The sequence below is a fragment of the Colletotrichum scovillei genome (assembly GCF_011075155.1).
Source record: "Colletotrichum scovillei strain TJNH1 chromosome Unknown Contig00003, whole genome shotgun sequence".
NCBI lineage: Eukaryota > Fungi > Ascomycota > Sordariomycetes > Glomerellales > Glomerellaceae > Colletotrichum > Colletotrichum scovillei.
Genome location: NW_023336261.1, coordinates 799,179 through 815,258, shown reverse-complemented (window position 1 = coordinate 815,258; position 16,080 = coordinate 799,179). Strand labels below are relative to the sequence as shown.

General features: G+C 52.7%; 4 protein-coding genes across 4 annotated transcripts; 2 read left to right on the top strand and 2 right to left on the bottom strand.

The window, feature by feature from the left end:
• Window positions 1–731: 731 nt before the first annotated feature.
• HER10_EVM0006684 (uncharacterized protein) lies at window positions 732–2,255 on the top strand (the record flags this gene model as incomplete). The annotated part of the gene is made up of 6 exons (XM_035476263.1): window positions 732–911; window positions 966–1,338; window positions 1,389–1,506; window positions 1,569–1,633; window positions 1,705–1,735; window positions 1,814–2,255. The coding sequence occupies 6 exons, from the start codon at window positions 732–734 to the stop codon at window positions 2,253–2,255; spliced, it is 1,209 nt and encodes a 402-aa protein (XP_035336151.1).
• A 639-nt stretch (window positions 2,256–2,894) lies between these two features.
• HER10_EVM0006058 (uncharacterized protein) lies at window positions 2,895–3,869 on the bottom strand (the record flags this gene model as incomplete). Its single annotated transcript, XM_035475655.1, has 3 exons — window positions 3,166–3,869; window positions 2,972–3,109; window positions 2,895–2,915 (listed from the first exon to the last, which is right to left on the bottom strand). The coding sequence occupies exons 1-3, from the start codon at window positions 3,511–3,513 to the stop codon at window positions 2,895–2,897; spliced, it is 507 nt and encodes a 168-aa protein (XP_035336090.1). The 5' UTR covers window positions 3,514–3,869.
• Window positions 3,870–8,548: 4,679 nt separating this feature from the next.
• Window positions 8,549–10,300, bottom strand: HER10_EVM0011090 (major facilitator superfamily transporter; the record flags this gene model as incomplete). Its single annotated transcript, XM_035480530.1, has 5 exons — window positions 8,549–8,809; window positions 8,880–8,970; window positions 9,019–9,910; window positions 9,982–10,109; window positions 10,170–10,300. The coding sequence occupies 5 exons, from the start codon at window positions 10,298–10,300 to the stop codon at window positions 8,549–8,551; spliced, it is 1,503 nt and encodes a 500-aa protein (XP_035336538.1).
• A 3,662-nt stretch (window positions 10,301–13,962) lies between these two features.
• Window positions 13,963–15,904, top strand: HER10_EVM0004462 (uncharacterized protein). The gene has a single exon (XM_035474106.1). The coding sequence runs from the start codon at window positions 14,386–14,388 to the stop codon at window positions 15,652–15,654; it is 1,269 nt and encodes a 422-aa protein (XP_035335941.1). The 5' UTR covers window positions 13,963–14,385; the 3' UTR covers window positions 15,655–15,904.
• Window positions 15,905–16,080: the final 176 nt, after the last annotated feature.

The following is a 16,080-nucleotide window of genomic DNA, read 5'->3' as shown; positions in this document are numbered from 1 at the left end:
TGTTCACCCAGGAACAAAATGCCACCACAACTCGCCCCGATGCTCGGTTAGCGAGTAAGTACAGGGGTTGGGGGTTTCCTTTGACAAGCCGAGTAAAATGTTCGTATGTTTGGCGATTTGACCGGGTTGATTTGCCTATCCAGAATGTTTGCCATCTATCCCTGCCAGAATCCTTTATGGCGTGCATGCACTTGATCTCTTCAGGCAGTTTGCCAATCGTGTTGGTTTGCTCCAGCTGATGGCCTGGCCGAATATGGAGTAGTCGACTACATTCAATAATGAACATGAATCTGAAGCATGAAAACCGAGCGCATATCAGGTAGGGGCTGAATATTCTCTCCAATCGCCAGTCATCATCCAACACCATCATCTTTCACTCGCAATTCAAATACCCTCATGTCGTCCCTTGCAAGACGACAGCGGCATTCAATAGCCGTTCCTTCCTCTTAAGTCTAGAATCGGTATCAAGGGATCCTCCAAGTTCTTTCATGTTTGCGATATGACGCGGGGAGTGAATTGATCCATTGCAAGGGGGAATAGGAGCTGTTATCGCAGCCAGGCTCTATATGCGCCACCGAAGGAAGTCCCTCGTGATAAACTCAGGCAATCCCGCAGTCTGCTTTCCAAACTTTTGAGACACACTTATGTTCCACGGTTCGTGCCCGTTCCCCACGTTCTTTGTCTAGTATGCGCCGACGGCTTCACCGCACACTGCTGGAATACAACCCACCATGTCAAGTCCAGAGAAGGGTTCCGAGGCTTGGAATGCCCAGGACAAAGGTCCGGGTATCATTACAGTTTGCTGGATCTTCACCGCTCTGAGCACAATATTTGTCCTTGGCAGAGTGGTAGTCAGGTGGAAGATCATGAGAAAATTCCACAGTGATGATTATTTTGTTATTGCAGGGCTGGTATTCTACAATTCTCTTCACACCGCCGTTTGAGACGATTCCTGACAATAGCAGGTGTGTGGTTACATTTCCACTTCACTCTCGACACTTGCAGTATACTCCGGTATTGGCAAACACCTAGAGCTGCTCACTTTGGAGCAACAACAAGATGGCATGTTGTGGACGACTGCTGCCCAATGCCCAGGCATCATGTCTTTCGGCCTACCTAAGCTGGCAGTGGTATCACTCTTGACACGACTAATGAACCCTGGCATATACCATAAGTGGTTTCTCTGGTGGATGGGAATATGGTGCCAGTTGACACTTTTCGTGACTGTTGGACTTCTGATAGGGCGATGCACACCAGCAAGCTCATTGTGGGACTTCTCCATCGAGGGGACTTGTTTCAGTCCGGACATTCTAATCAACTTCTCGATTTATGCAGGCAGTAAGTCGTTAGGGATGGCATTCTTGCTCTTGAACTGACTCGAGGTACAGCATTTTCAGCATTCGTTGATGTCTACCTAGCTGTGTACCCGTCCATCGTTCTATACCGTCTTCAAATGCCGATTAAGAAAAAGGTTGCACTATCCTTTGCTCTTGGCATTGGCGCAATGTAAGTAGTTTCAATCAATGATCGTTCACTCTTACTTTCTGATTGACGAAATCCCACCACAGTTCAGGCATTGTCGCCATCTACAAGACCACACGCCTCCCTTTGCTCGCGAGCGAAGACTACTCGTGTAAGACCTGTACCCACAATCCAGATGTCCAGGGTAGCATCCTGCTGACTGAAGTTCCTTCTTTCCTACAGACGAGACACCTGACCTAGTGGTTTGGACAGTGTAAGTCGCAGTCGGCGTCTCGGCTGTGCAGAGTCGCAGCCGTGGCGGTGATCAAACCCTTCTGACTAGAGTTTACAGGATCGAGGGCAGCACTATCATAATAGCAAGCTCCATCCCTGTCTTGCACCCGCTCCTAGAGCTGATCCTCAAACGCAATCCCTTCTCGTCTGCAAGAGCATCGAGGCCAACGGCAAAATCTTCTGACAACAATACGGGATCAGCACCGAGTAATTATCGGCCTTCACGTGTGTACGGGAACTACGAATACGAGTTGGGCCAACGCAAGGCGAGACCAAAGCCTAGAGATGATCTCGGGTTCACCATCGTTGAAGGGAACAGTCAAGAGAACATCGTTTCTGGAGAAGGCAGATCGCGAGCTCAAACAGCTACGTCTATTGGTAGTCAATATAGCCAGCCTGATGATGGAAGGATTGTTCGTACTGATGTAGTCACTGTATCCTACGATGAGAAAGGACGAGCAGGAGGGACTTCGGCTTCAAAGCGATGGAGACCTGTCTGAAGGATGGATTTCTGTAGGCTCTATTGTCTCAAGTCAAGAGGCTTGCGGAGCCTTGCTTCATTAGGAATGCAACCTGTGCGGGTAGCAACATGTTGAGTAATTATGTTGATGACAGTCTGCATTACTCATGAGGTCTGTCTCTTGTTATCTTTCTCTGTACTGGAAAGGATACTACCGCTATCATGATGTACGTTGGGTTCTCCTTGTTCCAACCTTTTCATGGTCAACTTTCAATGCAAGAATACCGCTAGTATTCGGACCAGATGATGTCGTTGGCGATTCGCAAGATCGCGCAGTTGCGGTTACCCAATCTCGATCAAGCATTGTGAGACCACGTTATTAATGCCCATCAGCAAGTGGTCTTATTCAAATAAGATACAGCGGCCTGGATCCGGCTGAAAGATGTGCAACTAAGAAAGTTGTCGGATGACTGGTATTCAAGTAAACCTAGTAAGAGGCAAACTCGTTCCGAATGAAGGCCTGGCGAGGATCAACTTCGCCCAAGTCCCAACCGCCCAGCTCCCATGATTTAAATGATTAAAGAAGTAAGTTGGACAAAGCCGCTAAACGCCGTTGCCCATAAGCCGTCCCCCGTGCACCATCGCTTCCCAATATGTCGACCAATTGAACTGGAGTTCTCTAGCAAGCGCCTTGTACGGCCTGGGGTGATGGGTTAGCGTTATTATTCAGGACCGTGTGAGATGGCAAGCACATACCATTTGCTGGTTCTCCATGTTCTTCTTGATACCACCAGAGAAATCCATCATGAGTGACTGGACGACGGGCATATCTTGTGCGGGGTTGCCGGTGAGACCAGCAACCTTTTGCAACTCAGAGAGCTGGGCGTTGGCGACCTTGATTTCAGGTTAATGCGGGTATTCATAGGTTGAAAAAGGTTTCGGTCACTTACCACAGCGAGTCCCTGGGTGGCCATATTGCCAGAGGGAGCGATAAGCTGGTTGGCCTGTCTGACCTGGATACCGTCGCTGACGAAGGACAGGAGGTTGGACTTGGCGGTCTGGAACTGCTGGGGGTTGGGAGGATTGGCCTGAAGAGCCTGCATGACGGCGTTGACACCGTTAACCTCCTGTTGCTGGACCTCGATGTTCAAAGCAATGCCACCGGCCAGAATCTTCGCCTCGGCGCAAGCGGGGGTGTCTCCGGCCGCCGGGGCGGGAGGGGGAACGGGGGCGGCTCCTCCGTTCATCTGGGCAACGGCCAGGGTGGCGAGGGACAGTACAACAGCGTAGGCCTTCATTGTGACGGTTGGTGGTGATTTACGATTATTCGAGAAAGATTGTATATAGTTGAATTAAAGTTGGTGGAGCCTGTCCGAGGGCGAGTAATGACCGTTTGCTGCAGTTGACGATGTTGTCCTATTGTCCGAATCCAGATCCAGTGCAGAGGCAAGAAGTAACTCGAGAAAAGGCCGGGCGGGCATCTGGTCTTATAAGTCTAAACGGCGAGACGCACACTATCTAAGCCGGCCCCAACTTCACGAAGCAAAATCATGAGATGAGGCCGCCTCCCTGTGGGCTGTCCAACAGGAAGCACGAAGGCGGGCCAGCAATGGAGGTTGAAACTTCCGGATGATAGACTTTCTAGAGTGTTTTGGGGCGGTCGCCGAGTCGCTGTGCTGCTTGTTTCGAACCTTGATAACGTTGGGACGAAGGAAGGATTTCCCTGATTGTCCATCTGCACAGACGATGCATTGAGGTGCAGGGTATCAGAGTAGCCACACAGCCCACAAATCACATCCTCGGGTTCTCCCTGTCGGCAGCTCATCTTTTCCCCCTTCCCCTGGCCGCGATTCAGTAGGGCAGAGAAGGGAGTCCGAACATGTTGAGGGGCCATGGTTTGCTTGAACAGAGCCGCCGACGGCACCCTACCAGACGTCACAACTTCACGTCTCGGACTTCGAACTCTCTTTGGCAATGGTGCCCATCCTTTCCCGCCTCGCCTGGTCTTTTGATCCCTTTCTCGACCGTCTTCTTGGGGCATCTTTGGCCACATGGTTACTCGTGCCGGCTTGCAACATGGCTACATCCATGACTCGTCTGATGGACGTTCCTTCTGCCCAAAAATCTCCTTACCCAAAACAGCCATGCTCCCGAGAAGCTTAAAGGACTTGTCCGCAGCTACAACAGGCTAAGCTTTGGGTTAGTCATCTCCCGTCGTTAAGGAATGTTACACACAAATGGACATCCAAATGGTGGCACCATCCTGTCCGAAAAGGAACGGATGGCAGTTCAGACACCCGTCCTCAAGAACTGCAGGTCGGCGGTCTAATTCGTTTCGTGCAGCGCTCCCTGTCTCTTTCGCAGTCGAAAAGACAAGACAATGGGGTTCGTATCCTGGTTTACTTGGTCCAGCTCTTACAGCACACGGACAACTGAAAAAGGCCAGCCATTGTCACAGGCCGTGTTAGTGCCAAGTATGACCCCCTCGCTCAGTTGCCTAACATGTGTGCTCAGAGCTACTTGTGAAGCACTCTAGCGGGCCTTGGGATTCGGTTGTTGTCCCCTCCGATTCGCGCCCACCTCGCAACCTCTCCTCGGCCTCCCACACGGGACGCATGGGAAAACGTTTCCTCGGATTTCAGCAAACCTTCGCGTAGCTTATCCCATTTATTTGGCTCCCGTTGAAGATGTCCCTACGCCGTCGGGTTTGCGGGATGAAGCCCGTTCCCTGGATCTTCTGCGCGCCATCGTGTGCTCCTGTGAGGTTCGCTCCCGTTTCCAGGGACACTAATTCACACATTCCACGCTATGATTGAGCAGAATATCTTCAATTCGGGCGTTGTCTGATCACGATATACACTCTGCTTGGTGCATCATGTTCCATCACGCCATCTTGACACGGGCATCGCTTAGATATGTCAAGTATTCCTTAAAAGAGTGAATATTATGTTCCTTCGCACGCCAATGAAACCATGATGTCTGCAAGTGCCCAGGATTTGCGTGCCCAGCATGATGCGCGAACAGTTTTCTCGGCGCATCTTGGCAACAGGCCGATCCCGATTGCCAAGTTGGTTGCAAGCGGTTAAACCAGAGACACGGGTACGAAACAGCATGACAGAAAGACGCGACAAGTGTAAGCGCGCGTGATTCTAGAGGTGGCATTCGCGCTACGTTATAGCCCATCATAAGTGATGCCTGACTCGGCCGGGCTGTGTGGCATTCGCGCTACGTTATAGCCCATCATAAGTGATGCCTGACTCGGCCGGGCTGTGCTGACGTGAAAGCGCCGGCGGAACCATTGCAACCGACCGCCCAGTAGAATAAGTGAGCACACTTCGACCGGATTGAGGCCTGTGAGACGAAAGCACAGTTCACAGCCAGGGCGGATAAACAATGCTAAGACGGAAGTCCAAACAAATTGTGAGTGATATCCAGGTTTGCCAAACTTTACGAGACTGGCCACCCGCTGAATGAAAGTGACAAGCGAGGAAAACGAGGCGACGGGCTTCGACAATAAGCTCAAGCTTGTGGGGGTTCCGCACCCAGTGACGGCTAAGCGGAGGAATCATGAGGGAGGGTAGCAACAGGCCACTTTCCCAGCCCTTTCGTCTGAAGATTGCATTACGGGAAAGGTTGTCTTCAAGAGTGGTGTCTCGAGTGTGAAGTATCCTGTTGCCTGAGGTCTCGCCAGTCAGCGGGGGCTTTGTCAAATGCGACTCGACAGGGCAGCCTGAATGAGATGTCCTAAATGTTGCAGCCAGGGGCAAACTTAAAGACCCTGTTGTAGGGCATTTCCCCTGCGTTAGCGTAGGGGATCTGGGAGATTAACCTCTTGATGCTAGGATTCCTCAGCATCGCGAAGTAAAGAGTTTAATCTGTCAGAGGTCGATTGAACTAGTCGTGTCCTAGATCTATGTTCACTTCTCTCTTCATATTTGACAGCAACGGTGCAACCGCACGCCTGGGAGTCTACCAACTAATGAGACCAGCCCACATTCCGAACTAGTAGGTTGACAGACTTTCCGATATTTGGGATGGACAATGCGTTCAAATCAGCCGCAAGATAAGATCATCGACGGCTAAAAGGTCGTCAAAGTCCGCCAACAACAAAGCGAAGAGAAAAGATGTTCCGGGTGTAAGCCAATCGCTACCAGTCTCAGGTCCCCTTCGGATCCGCGACTGTGCATCTGCGGTGCGGGGAACGGGGAGCTCGGAGTTCGGGTATCTCAGGCACAAATCCCCGTGGGACAGGGATCTCGTTTGATCGGAGCCAGTTGGTCTGCGTTGGTGCGTGCTGTGGACGTGTGCCTGGCGAAGGTCCGGCCTGTCCCGCGTGTCGCCCATTCGATGCTGAAGTAAAATAGACGGGTAGGTCCTGATTTCAATGCCGGTCGAGTAGACGTTTCTGTCAAAGTCAATTTCGACTGCGAGGTGCGTTGACCACAGCCTGGCAAGTCAAGCGACCCCTGAGAGTCCCAAGCCTATGGTTGGAAAGCTGCAGATTGTTGAGTTGATGAGGACCGGACACCTTGGCATTCCATCGTTGCGATCAACGGCCGAATCACTGTGCGGCTCAGTTGAGTGTGGAACAACCAAATTCTTTTTCTTCACATCATCGCTCAATCATGCTATTTGCCATACACCTCCTCGTTACAAAAGTGATGCCGGAGCTGGCTATCGACTACAGGAGCATGACGAATTGATAGTTCACCCGACATGTGAGAATTACACAAGATTGAGGTCGTCTTTCTTTGGAGCATTCGACAGATGGAAGGCTTGAACAGCGTGTCTAGAAGCAGCGAAGACTCTCGGGTTATGCAGAGAATTGCGCTTGGTTTGTTGAATGCCCGCTCTGCTCTCCAATCGTGTGCCGAATGCTTGCAGTGAGTACATGTGGATGTGAGTAATCAGCTTGGGCGAAAACAAATTACACGTTGATCAGCATCTCTGACTTATATTCTGCAATTGCAATGAACTCGAGAGCAAGTTGAGAGATAGTGCCTAGCACTCAAGTAAGCGGAAGGCATGTATGCCATTGAATTTGACTTGGCTTCTCTAAGTAAGACACCCTCAAAGGTTCATATATTTGTTTTAGTGGTTCTGCCCTTGCTGGTCGCTCAGGCGGTGCTCGGTACGGGCACACAGTATTGAAGGTTCATATATATAAGGTATGTAGTCCCTATGTGCTTGTGCAAGAAAAGAAATCGTCTCGTGGCAAGTAAAATAGTACGGCAGCAATGATCAACGTCAATTATGACGCCAAGAAAGTAAGACCTAAGAGCGTATGTATCTTTAACACCCGATGGAGTGCTTTGAGCCGTCGACTTTGGCTACATGTTTGTGCGGAAGGTGCTGAATCTGTCATGTCAAATTTTAGTTGACAACCTCGCGTTACACTACCACAAGCATGGGATTAGGTGATTGTTCCACTACGGCGAGTTGGTGTAATTCATCCTACTCATGTGTTTCACGTGGCCAATTCCCTATAACGTGGTTTCGTTCCGACCAACTCGCTATCAAGGTGCTACTCATCACCTAGGTACCTATTCCATACCACTTCAACCTGCTGAAGACCTAAAGTCGGCCTTCGAGTCACTTGTGGTGCACCTGTGTGCGTGGCACTTCAATGCTCGCTCAGGCATCAAGTCCCTGGCGACTGCCTGCGAGGCTTCATAGCCAATGAATCATCACCAGGTCGTAACAACAAGTACCTGGGCCGTATGGTCGAGGGGTTAATCGGGCTGCAGAGGCCCCGACTAGACAGTGAAGTCTCCTGTTTATTTCGGGATCCAAGTTCGATTCCTCGATCGGTCGTCTCATTGTTGTTTTTTGCATTTTCTGTGTTGTGCTCTGGTCGTTTTCTCTCAAGCGATCACCTACAGTCGTCCTTGTGTGCGAAGGAGTTCTAAGTAAAACCTCAACGCTAAGCCAATTAAAATTTATTTCGTTGATACACACGTCGGTAGGGTATCAGTCTGCTCTGGAGGCGAAGCAAATCTTCTCGATGGTAAGGATATGGGTTAGGAAGTTAAGAACACAAGGACTAGAGCCAAACAAGGACAGAATCCGTAGGCCAATCATCTCGCCATATAGTATCCTATGATGCCTCTCAGGGCTATAATTCTACGCTCGGAAATCAGGACACTAAGCTGAAGGAAAAAGAGAGCTACACTACGTGGTCACGGGGTATGCAAGCGCGATATTCTTTCATCATCATTATTCATGTAGCAATTCAGAAGCTGACTTCCCTCTACGGATACATATCGCCGCGGAGTAAGCCATACCCTATGCATACCGACCCAGGGGACTCTCAACCCATCGCGTCGAAGAAATCTAGGTCCTCCACCGGAAAGCAGGGTGCTTCCAATCCAAATCCCGAACCTCCTGCTCCGTATACCCAGCAAGCTCCTCCTCGATGCTACGATCGTCGCGGCGCTTGTTATCCCACTTCATCCAGAACCACGCCGATGTCGCCACGATCAAAATCATGCTCGCCGCGCCGAGGTTGAGACCGTTGCCGATGTGGAAGTCGGGCGCGTCCCAGGAGAGGTAGGACCATGTCGATACGAGACCGCCGATGTTGCCGAACATGACCTGCATTCCTCAATGTCAGCTTCCGGCATATTCATGATGACTGGTAGGGAAGAAGAGGTCTGTGACTTACGTTGAGACCAATGGCACTGCTTCGCGCCGTATCACTGACGACGTTGGCGCTGATGTGGGCGTTGGACATGGGGCCCATGACCATGGCCGAACTGGCAATGAGGAACGTCGCCCCGTAGCGTACGCGAGCCACTTTGGACGCGAGGAACATGATGTAGCCCGCCATGACCATCGGCGCGCTCATGGCGATGAGAACTTGCCTTCTATCGAGGTACCAACTCAAACCAGGGAATGCCACCGTGAAGAACGCGCCAACAACGTAGGGCGGCACGCTGTACAGCTGCTTCTGTACCGTCGAGAAGGTAGGGTAGATGTTGCTGACGATGGTGGGGAGGAAGAAGGCGAGGCCCTGCACGGTGATGTTGTTGAAGAAGAAGATGATGGCGATCTCGAGGGTGACGGGGTTGAGCATGCCGCGCTTGAGCTTTGTCTTGTCAATCTTGTCAATCACCTCCGTGGCACCGACACGCTCCGACTTGACGCGGGCGACGCAGAGGTCCTTCTCCTCCTGCGTCAACCACTTTGCCGTCTCAGGCCTGTCGGTGAGGGTCCAGAAGGAGATGATGGCCAGGACGACGGTGACGATGCCCTCGATGGCGAAGATCATGCGCCAGCGGTGCAGACTGCCAAAGGAGTCGAGAGTGAGGATCGCGGAGGCGAGGAGGCCGCCGAAGGCACCGGCGAGGGGTGCCATCACCATGTAGAGCGACAGGCGGAAGGTCAGCTCGGCGCGCTGGTACCATCTGGAGAGGTAGTATGCGATGCCGGGAAGCATGCCGGCCTCGAAGATGCCGAGGAGGAACCGGACGCCGCAGATGGCGGCACGGTCCTGGACGAAGGCGGTGCAGATGGAGACGATGCCAAAGAGGAGGGTTGTGATGGGGAGGAACCAGCCGGGGCCCATTGCTTTGCAGGCGATCGTGGCTGGGATCTCGAAGAGAATGTAGGAGATGTAGAAGACGGAGAGGATCATGTTGTAGTCGTAGCCTTTGAGTTCGAGGTCCTTGTCAAGGCCGGCGATTCTTGCGTTACCTGTGGATGTGGTGTCAGTAAACCCGAAGGCACTGGGAGGCTACGAGATGGGTTTTGATGATATTACTCACCAATGTTGGCACGATCGATGAAGCAAAAGAGATACAACAGTGCGACGGTAGGAATGGTGTGCAAGTCGAGTTTCCATCGCAGCTTTCGTACTGCTACGGGGTCGAATTCGACGAGAGAATGTCCATATCTGTTGAGTCGTGATCAGTCCCGTGGATGGCGGTACTGAGAATATTGTGAAGCTACTCACTTGTCGGTGGCAAGCTGGCCCCTTCCAGCTGCGTTATGAATACTGTCATGTACAGGAGCAGCACTGATGGCATGGTCCTCGGTGCCCTCGACGTGAGTGCCCTTGGGGACCTCCTTCTCCGTGGAAGACATGGCGAAGGTTGGGATGTTGGATAGTTCGGATAATGACTTCTGGAACTCGAGAGTACACGAAGTAATGTTACCTCAAAGCTACTCTTCGAAGCCTTCTGTTCGAGACTCAGAATACGTTCCAAGTCTCTGAAATACTGGCTTACAGTCGTCAAAGTCAGACTGGATACTCGAAGAATGAGTTGCCAATACAGGCTGAAGAGAGGATCGTGGTCGTCTATTTAAATCCAGCGGTACCTCATACATCGTGGGCAAAAGATCCCCCCTGGTCAAAAATGCCGTACCCATGTCCCTAGCTCAACCCCCAAGCATCCCAAGCATTTACCGGGCACCACTCTATTGGGGACCAGAGCTGCATCTTTGGCGTTGCCGCACCCTCCATGTTTAGGGCTCCATCAAAGTGGGAATGCCTGCGGGGTAGGGATACGCCATCATCGAGGTTGTATCGGCCGCATCGTTTCCTGAGAAGATTGTCACTTTCTCCTCCAATTGTGGACTGGGTTGTATCAAAGATGCCGGGACACGACCATTGCAGCGTCGACGCGGGAGATCAGCGCTGCTTTGATGGCATTAACGTGATAGCGTTTGAAGCTCAACGAGAACACCACGAACTGGAAACGAACGAACATTCTGAAAACCCATTCATTTTCGAGTATTGTTTGCTTGATGAGTCTCATTTTTCAAATGACTCCGCCTGTAGACGATTCCCCCAGGTTCTCCGCCCTGCCCGCCCCCGCAATCCTGGGGAAAACATCCACTTTGGCTTGTCGGAGGCTCCACGTGCCCAGGTTAAGACCCCAGCTTGAGTGGTTCGGAAGGGCCAATGAGGCCTATTGAGTTGCAATCTCGAGGGGTGTCAACAGTGCCAAGAAAGCTAGGTCAATTTGTCTTCGGCAACTGGGATCGGCAAGTGAGGTTGGTATGCTAGCGGGAACTGCCAGCGTACGCGTATGTAGAGTTGTAGATTCATCACAATGCTGCAACGTATGCGGAGCCTCTAGCACACCTCAAGAAAGACCTTGCTCTCCGAGAAACCGAGCCTTCCGCATCAGAGTCGCTCTGTGGAAAAAGATTCGGAACGGGAGCCGTTTGCTCCCTCGAGCGAGTCAAGGGTTGAAGTTAGTTTTTGGCCAACCGCCCTCATTGGTGTTGGTTACGCGGAAACTTCGAAGCGAAAGGGCTGGCAATCCGTCAGGTCGGGATAGGCTACTATCCCACCGGTCAAACTTAGTTTTAGATATTTGCGTCTTAGACTTAAAGAGGCTCCTTTTCAGCCCTTCGATGATCACAAGGTGTGGTCTCAACGTTCGGCAGATCAAACGTTCGAATTTGAAGAGGGCAAGAGGCCACCTCGAGATCCAGCATCTGAACGGAGATGGTGCTCCTAGGCTGAACGTTCGTCCAGTGTTGGTGATCATCAAAAGTCAATGTCACAATGTCCTTCCAATCCTGTTCGTCCCATGTTCGGCTGTATGGCAAAGGCGCAGGCCGGGAAACCATTTTACCGGCACAGCCATGGAAACTCTGACGTTCCTTTGGTTCAGCTTGACAGGAAGTTGCAGTGAATGCATGAGAATCTGTAAGGGCGACGCCATAGGCCCGATGTATTGGGTGCCGGCAACGCAATCGAGAGGCACTAGAGCAGTAGATGATAACCGCGGGTACTCATGTTGCCGTCGGTTGAATCGTGCTGGCAGATCGTCTCTACAATCCACCCGCGGTAAAACATGTCGATAGCCCGAGGTTACTCTGCAGTTGGACACTGCAGACGCTGCAGATTGGTAGACGAGGCGTGAAACAATAACCTCGGTGGAACTTGCAGGTCAGCCACCCACACCGTACGGATACCCAAAAGCCCTCTGAGACATGACACTGGCCATGTGGCATTGGGGGGTCTGAAAGAGCTTAGCGCCGTGTGGGCGGCTTTTGCGTCTTTGGTGGTGAAGGGCTGTATCTTCGGCCGAGAGAGGGAGGTCGTACTACTGAGTACTGCCGTACTCCGTGAGGATGCTCCGTACGCGCAGGCGTGGTGCGTTGCATTGAGACATCAGAGATATCGAATCTCAACTGCAGCGAGCAGAACAAGGTGTCGCATGCAGCTGCCCGAAAGGGGCTGGCTCCGTGACAAATGCTGCTCCGCTGTGATGCGACCCTCAACAGCAGGGCCGCTTGGCGATGACCAAGGTCGACTCGATCCTTTGCCGCTTCTTGGTAAGCATAAATACCACTGAGGAGACGAACCGGAACTTTATTGTCCCTTCGCAATGTGTTTTTGGGAGAAAAGAGGAGACCTAACATGGTTATATGTGACCGTGTGCCTCGAACTTTGTCGTTGATTTGTTCCCAGCAAGCGGCCGGGGAATCATCGATCAGGAATCATCTGCTATAGGCTACCACACAGAAGGCAGATTTTGTTGCTCATCGCAAGTCTTTCCAGCACGGCCATTTGGGTGACAGTTCGGGAGGATTATTGCTTCGAGCGTCGTTGGAAGATGCAGTAGTCAGCGGCGTCCAGAACGTGAGACAAGCATTGAACCTGGACTGGCGGCGACGCGTCAAGGAAGCCAAGCTCCTGAAGAAATCGACAAGCTCATTGTAGATCGAAAATGGCACAAAGCAATAATCGTCAGCCGTTCGTTCGCAGCGATAACGCCCGCTGCCTCACCCGCCGCCCTTCCCAGAGTTCAACGGTCCAAACTCAAGATGGCGGTCAGTGGTGCCGTGATGGTGGAACCTGGCGTTGGTAGGTGGCTTCGGTGGCGCTGAAGGAAGACGATCCGATTTCGCTAGGTCGTAACCGTCGTGTGCGGACATGGCCGTCGTCTCAGACTCTTAGCTGGGACGCCCCACGACTTGAAAGACTCCTGATAAACGTGAAGATCGTGGAAGATCAGGGGCTTGATTCTTGTCGCTGCCACCTGGGAATGGCTTCAAGGGGACGACGTTGTGGTATTCAGCTGCCAAACGGGAAAAAGAGCTGAAAGCCTGTGGATAGCTAGGGGGAGCTTGGGTGCCATTGTGCCACTACCAGCTCTTGGGAATGTCTCGGAAGACCCTGTCGTTCTTGTTTGACGGTGTTTGCTGACAGCTAGAAACCGGGGGTGGGAGGACGGATGAACGGCGACAGCGGAGGGCGGAGGAAGCTGGTGGGGAGGTCCCGTCCGCCAGCTCCCACGAGAGAGGTGAGAGGTACGCAGGAGGCACGCCAGCGAATCAGAGATGAGTAATCGTAAAGACTGCTTACCTAAGTCGGCGGCGGAAGTCATTCGCTCCGGACCACATTCGACATCTCTCATTGGCCAGTACGCATGAATAGGGCAGCTCTAGTGATCCTTCGCCTCGCTTAGCTCGAGTTTAGCGGGCTTCTCCCTCTACGAGATTCCCTGAGAATGCTGGCTGTGCCAACTTTAGGCTTCCAAAGTTTCACTGAGCCCGCCTGCACTCCCTGTCTCAGCAATGGGACGGCGTGGACGGCACCTAAAATGCCCCCCCAAAAGATACGTAGTAAATAACCTGTGGCGCCGGAGACGGATCATCAGCACCCGTGGATCCCATCTCCCTTGGAGGTCTCCCATCTGCCCCTCTCCGGCTCTCCCCCCAACGCCCAGATGACGTGAGACGCCCACCAGACCATCCCACGCATCCAAGCACATCCCAGCCAACATGCATGTGGTTTTGCGTTTCCCACCAAGCACCGCGCACCAAGCACCCCCAAGCCATGCTTTTTCGAATATCCATTCTCAACTCGGAGCTAGCGAGTGGAAGGGTCCCGGCCCGGGGGGCTGAGGTCTTGCGCTGCCATGGCTTGGCTTTACCTCAACCAGGTTGGCTTTCTTCTTGACCACCATCCTTCGCGCGGCGCACCTCCGTCAGCACCAAGAAGCTTTTTGTTGCTTGGGTCGTCAGCTTTTACGTCTGCTTTCTTCTGGCACATGTTTCCCCCAGGCCGTCTGACAGAAACAAACCAGCTTTTCGACCCAACATCTACCATTGATCCTCACGATCCATAGTATCATCATCGCATCGCGCTTCCGAACCGACGACAACTTCGATATACCCAAGAGAGCGACGACAAACACACCGCACAGATGCTTCGCAAGAAAGAGGTCTACACGACCGTCACCCCCATCCCGGGCTTCATCCCCCGCCAGCTTGCCATCGATATCCTCCACTCCCACTCCGAGGTCATCACTCTCAACCCCCTCGTCCTCGACCACAAGCCCATCAAGGCGCCCCGCGATGCCGCCTCCGACGAGTACTACTCGACATGGTACGAAATCACCGAGCGCATCCAGTACATCCCCGGCATCGGCAAGATGGGGTCTGGCAAGATCAGCTTCAACGGCTGCTTCCACGATATGCCTTGGGGCCTGCAGACGCACACCTACGCCCCAATGAACATCGACATCCGGATCAAGTACAAAATCGACGGTAACCAGCCCGGCTTCGAACCGCCCCAACCGCCCGAGATCGGCATGTCCGGCCTTGGTGTACCCGCAGACGGGTTGTATTTGCGAGAGGATATCGAGATACGCTGTAACATCACTATGGTCAATTTTGTCAAGGCGCAACTCAAGGCCGCGAGCAAGGAAATGGTTTCAAGAATCATCAAGAAGGCGGAGCTGCTCGACGCGGGCGTGTTGCAGGCCATGATTACGGACGGGAAGCTCAAGACTATCAACCCGGCCGACCGCACCAGCACAGGCATGTCCGGCGCGCACTCCCCATTATTCAACCAGCGCCCCGAGGGCAGCCCAAGACCGGAACCACATTCGCCCACAACACCCTACCAGGTCCCAAGACCAGTCTCAATGCAACAGTTCCGCCCCGGCTCGCAGGGCAGCTACGGCGCACACCAGAACCAGCCGTCGGAGCTCTACTCCCAGCACAGCGCACCTCAAACATCCTTCATCGCCGAACTCCCCGGAAACTTCTACCACCCGCAGCAATCGTCCAACAACCTGCAACCCCCGCAGCCGTCCCCGGGCCTACACAACGGTGACCGCGACTCCATGTCGCAACAATCACAGTTCTCCCCGGATCCAAACTCATGGCGCTGGTCCCAGGGCCAACCAAGCCCGTCGCAACAGAGCTCGCGGCCGACGAGCATGGCGTCGTCCGAGGCGAGTAGTGGGTACGCTAGCCCGGCTCTCGATCACAAGGGGTTCTCGTCCGAATTGCCCACGCACCCGGAGACGCAGGAGGAGCACCGCGGGGATGCGCATGGCAAGGCCGCGGAGGCGGCTCAGCAGCAGCAGCAACAGCAGCAGCACAGGGTCAAGGGACCGCAGGCGTATCCGACGTATGGGCAGGCTTATGCTTATAATCCTGCAGATTACGCGCCGTTGAGTAGATGATGAGGGATTGCCTCGCAGAATGAAATTGCTGGCGTGTGTGTTATAATACCAGGAGTTCTAAGGGATTGAAATGAGCGCGGATTAGGGCTTGGTTTGGCAGACACCTTCTTTCAATGATACCGCTTTGCTTTGGGGGATGAGATATTATGTGTCGTACCTATTGGTGATATCAACTGGTCAATGATGGGCAAATAGGAAAAAAGGAGTCATCTCTTTCAATCTATTTGATAATGATATTCCACGATTTACAAGGTTATCCCATCCGTGTACACTTCTCTCTTTCCATTCTATTCGTCTTGTACTGCAGCTTGATAAGTCGTCTGATAGATCTGCCGACGCCGTACAATGCGAAAGCGCTGTAACGAATTTAATGCTGAGCATCTCTCACCAAGTACTTGGAGGCAGTGTCGTCAACAGTCTATCCTG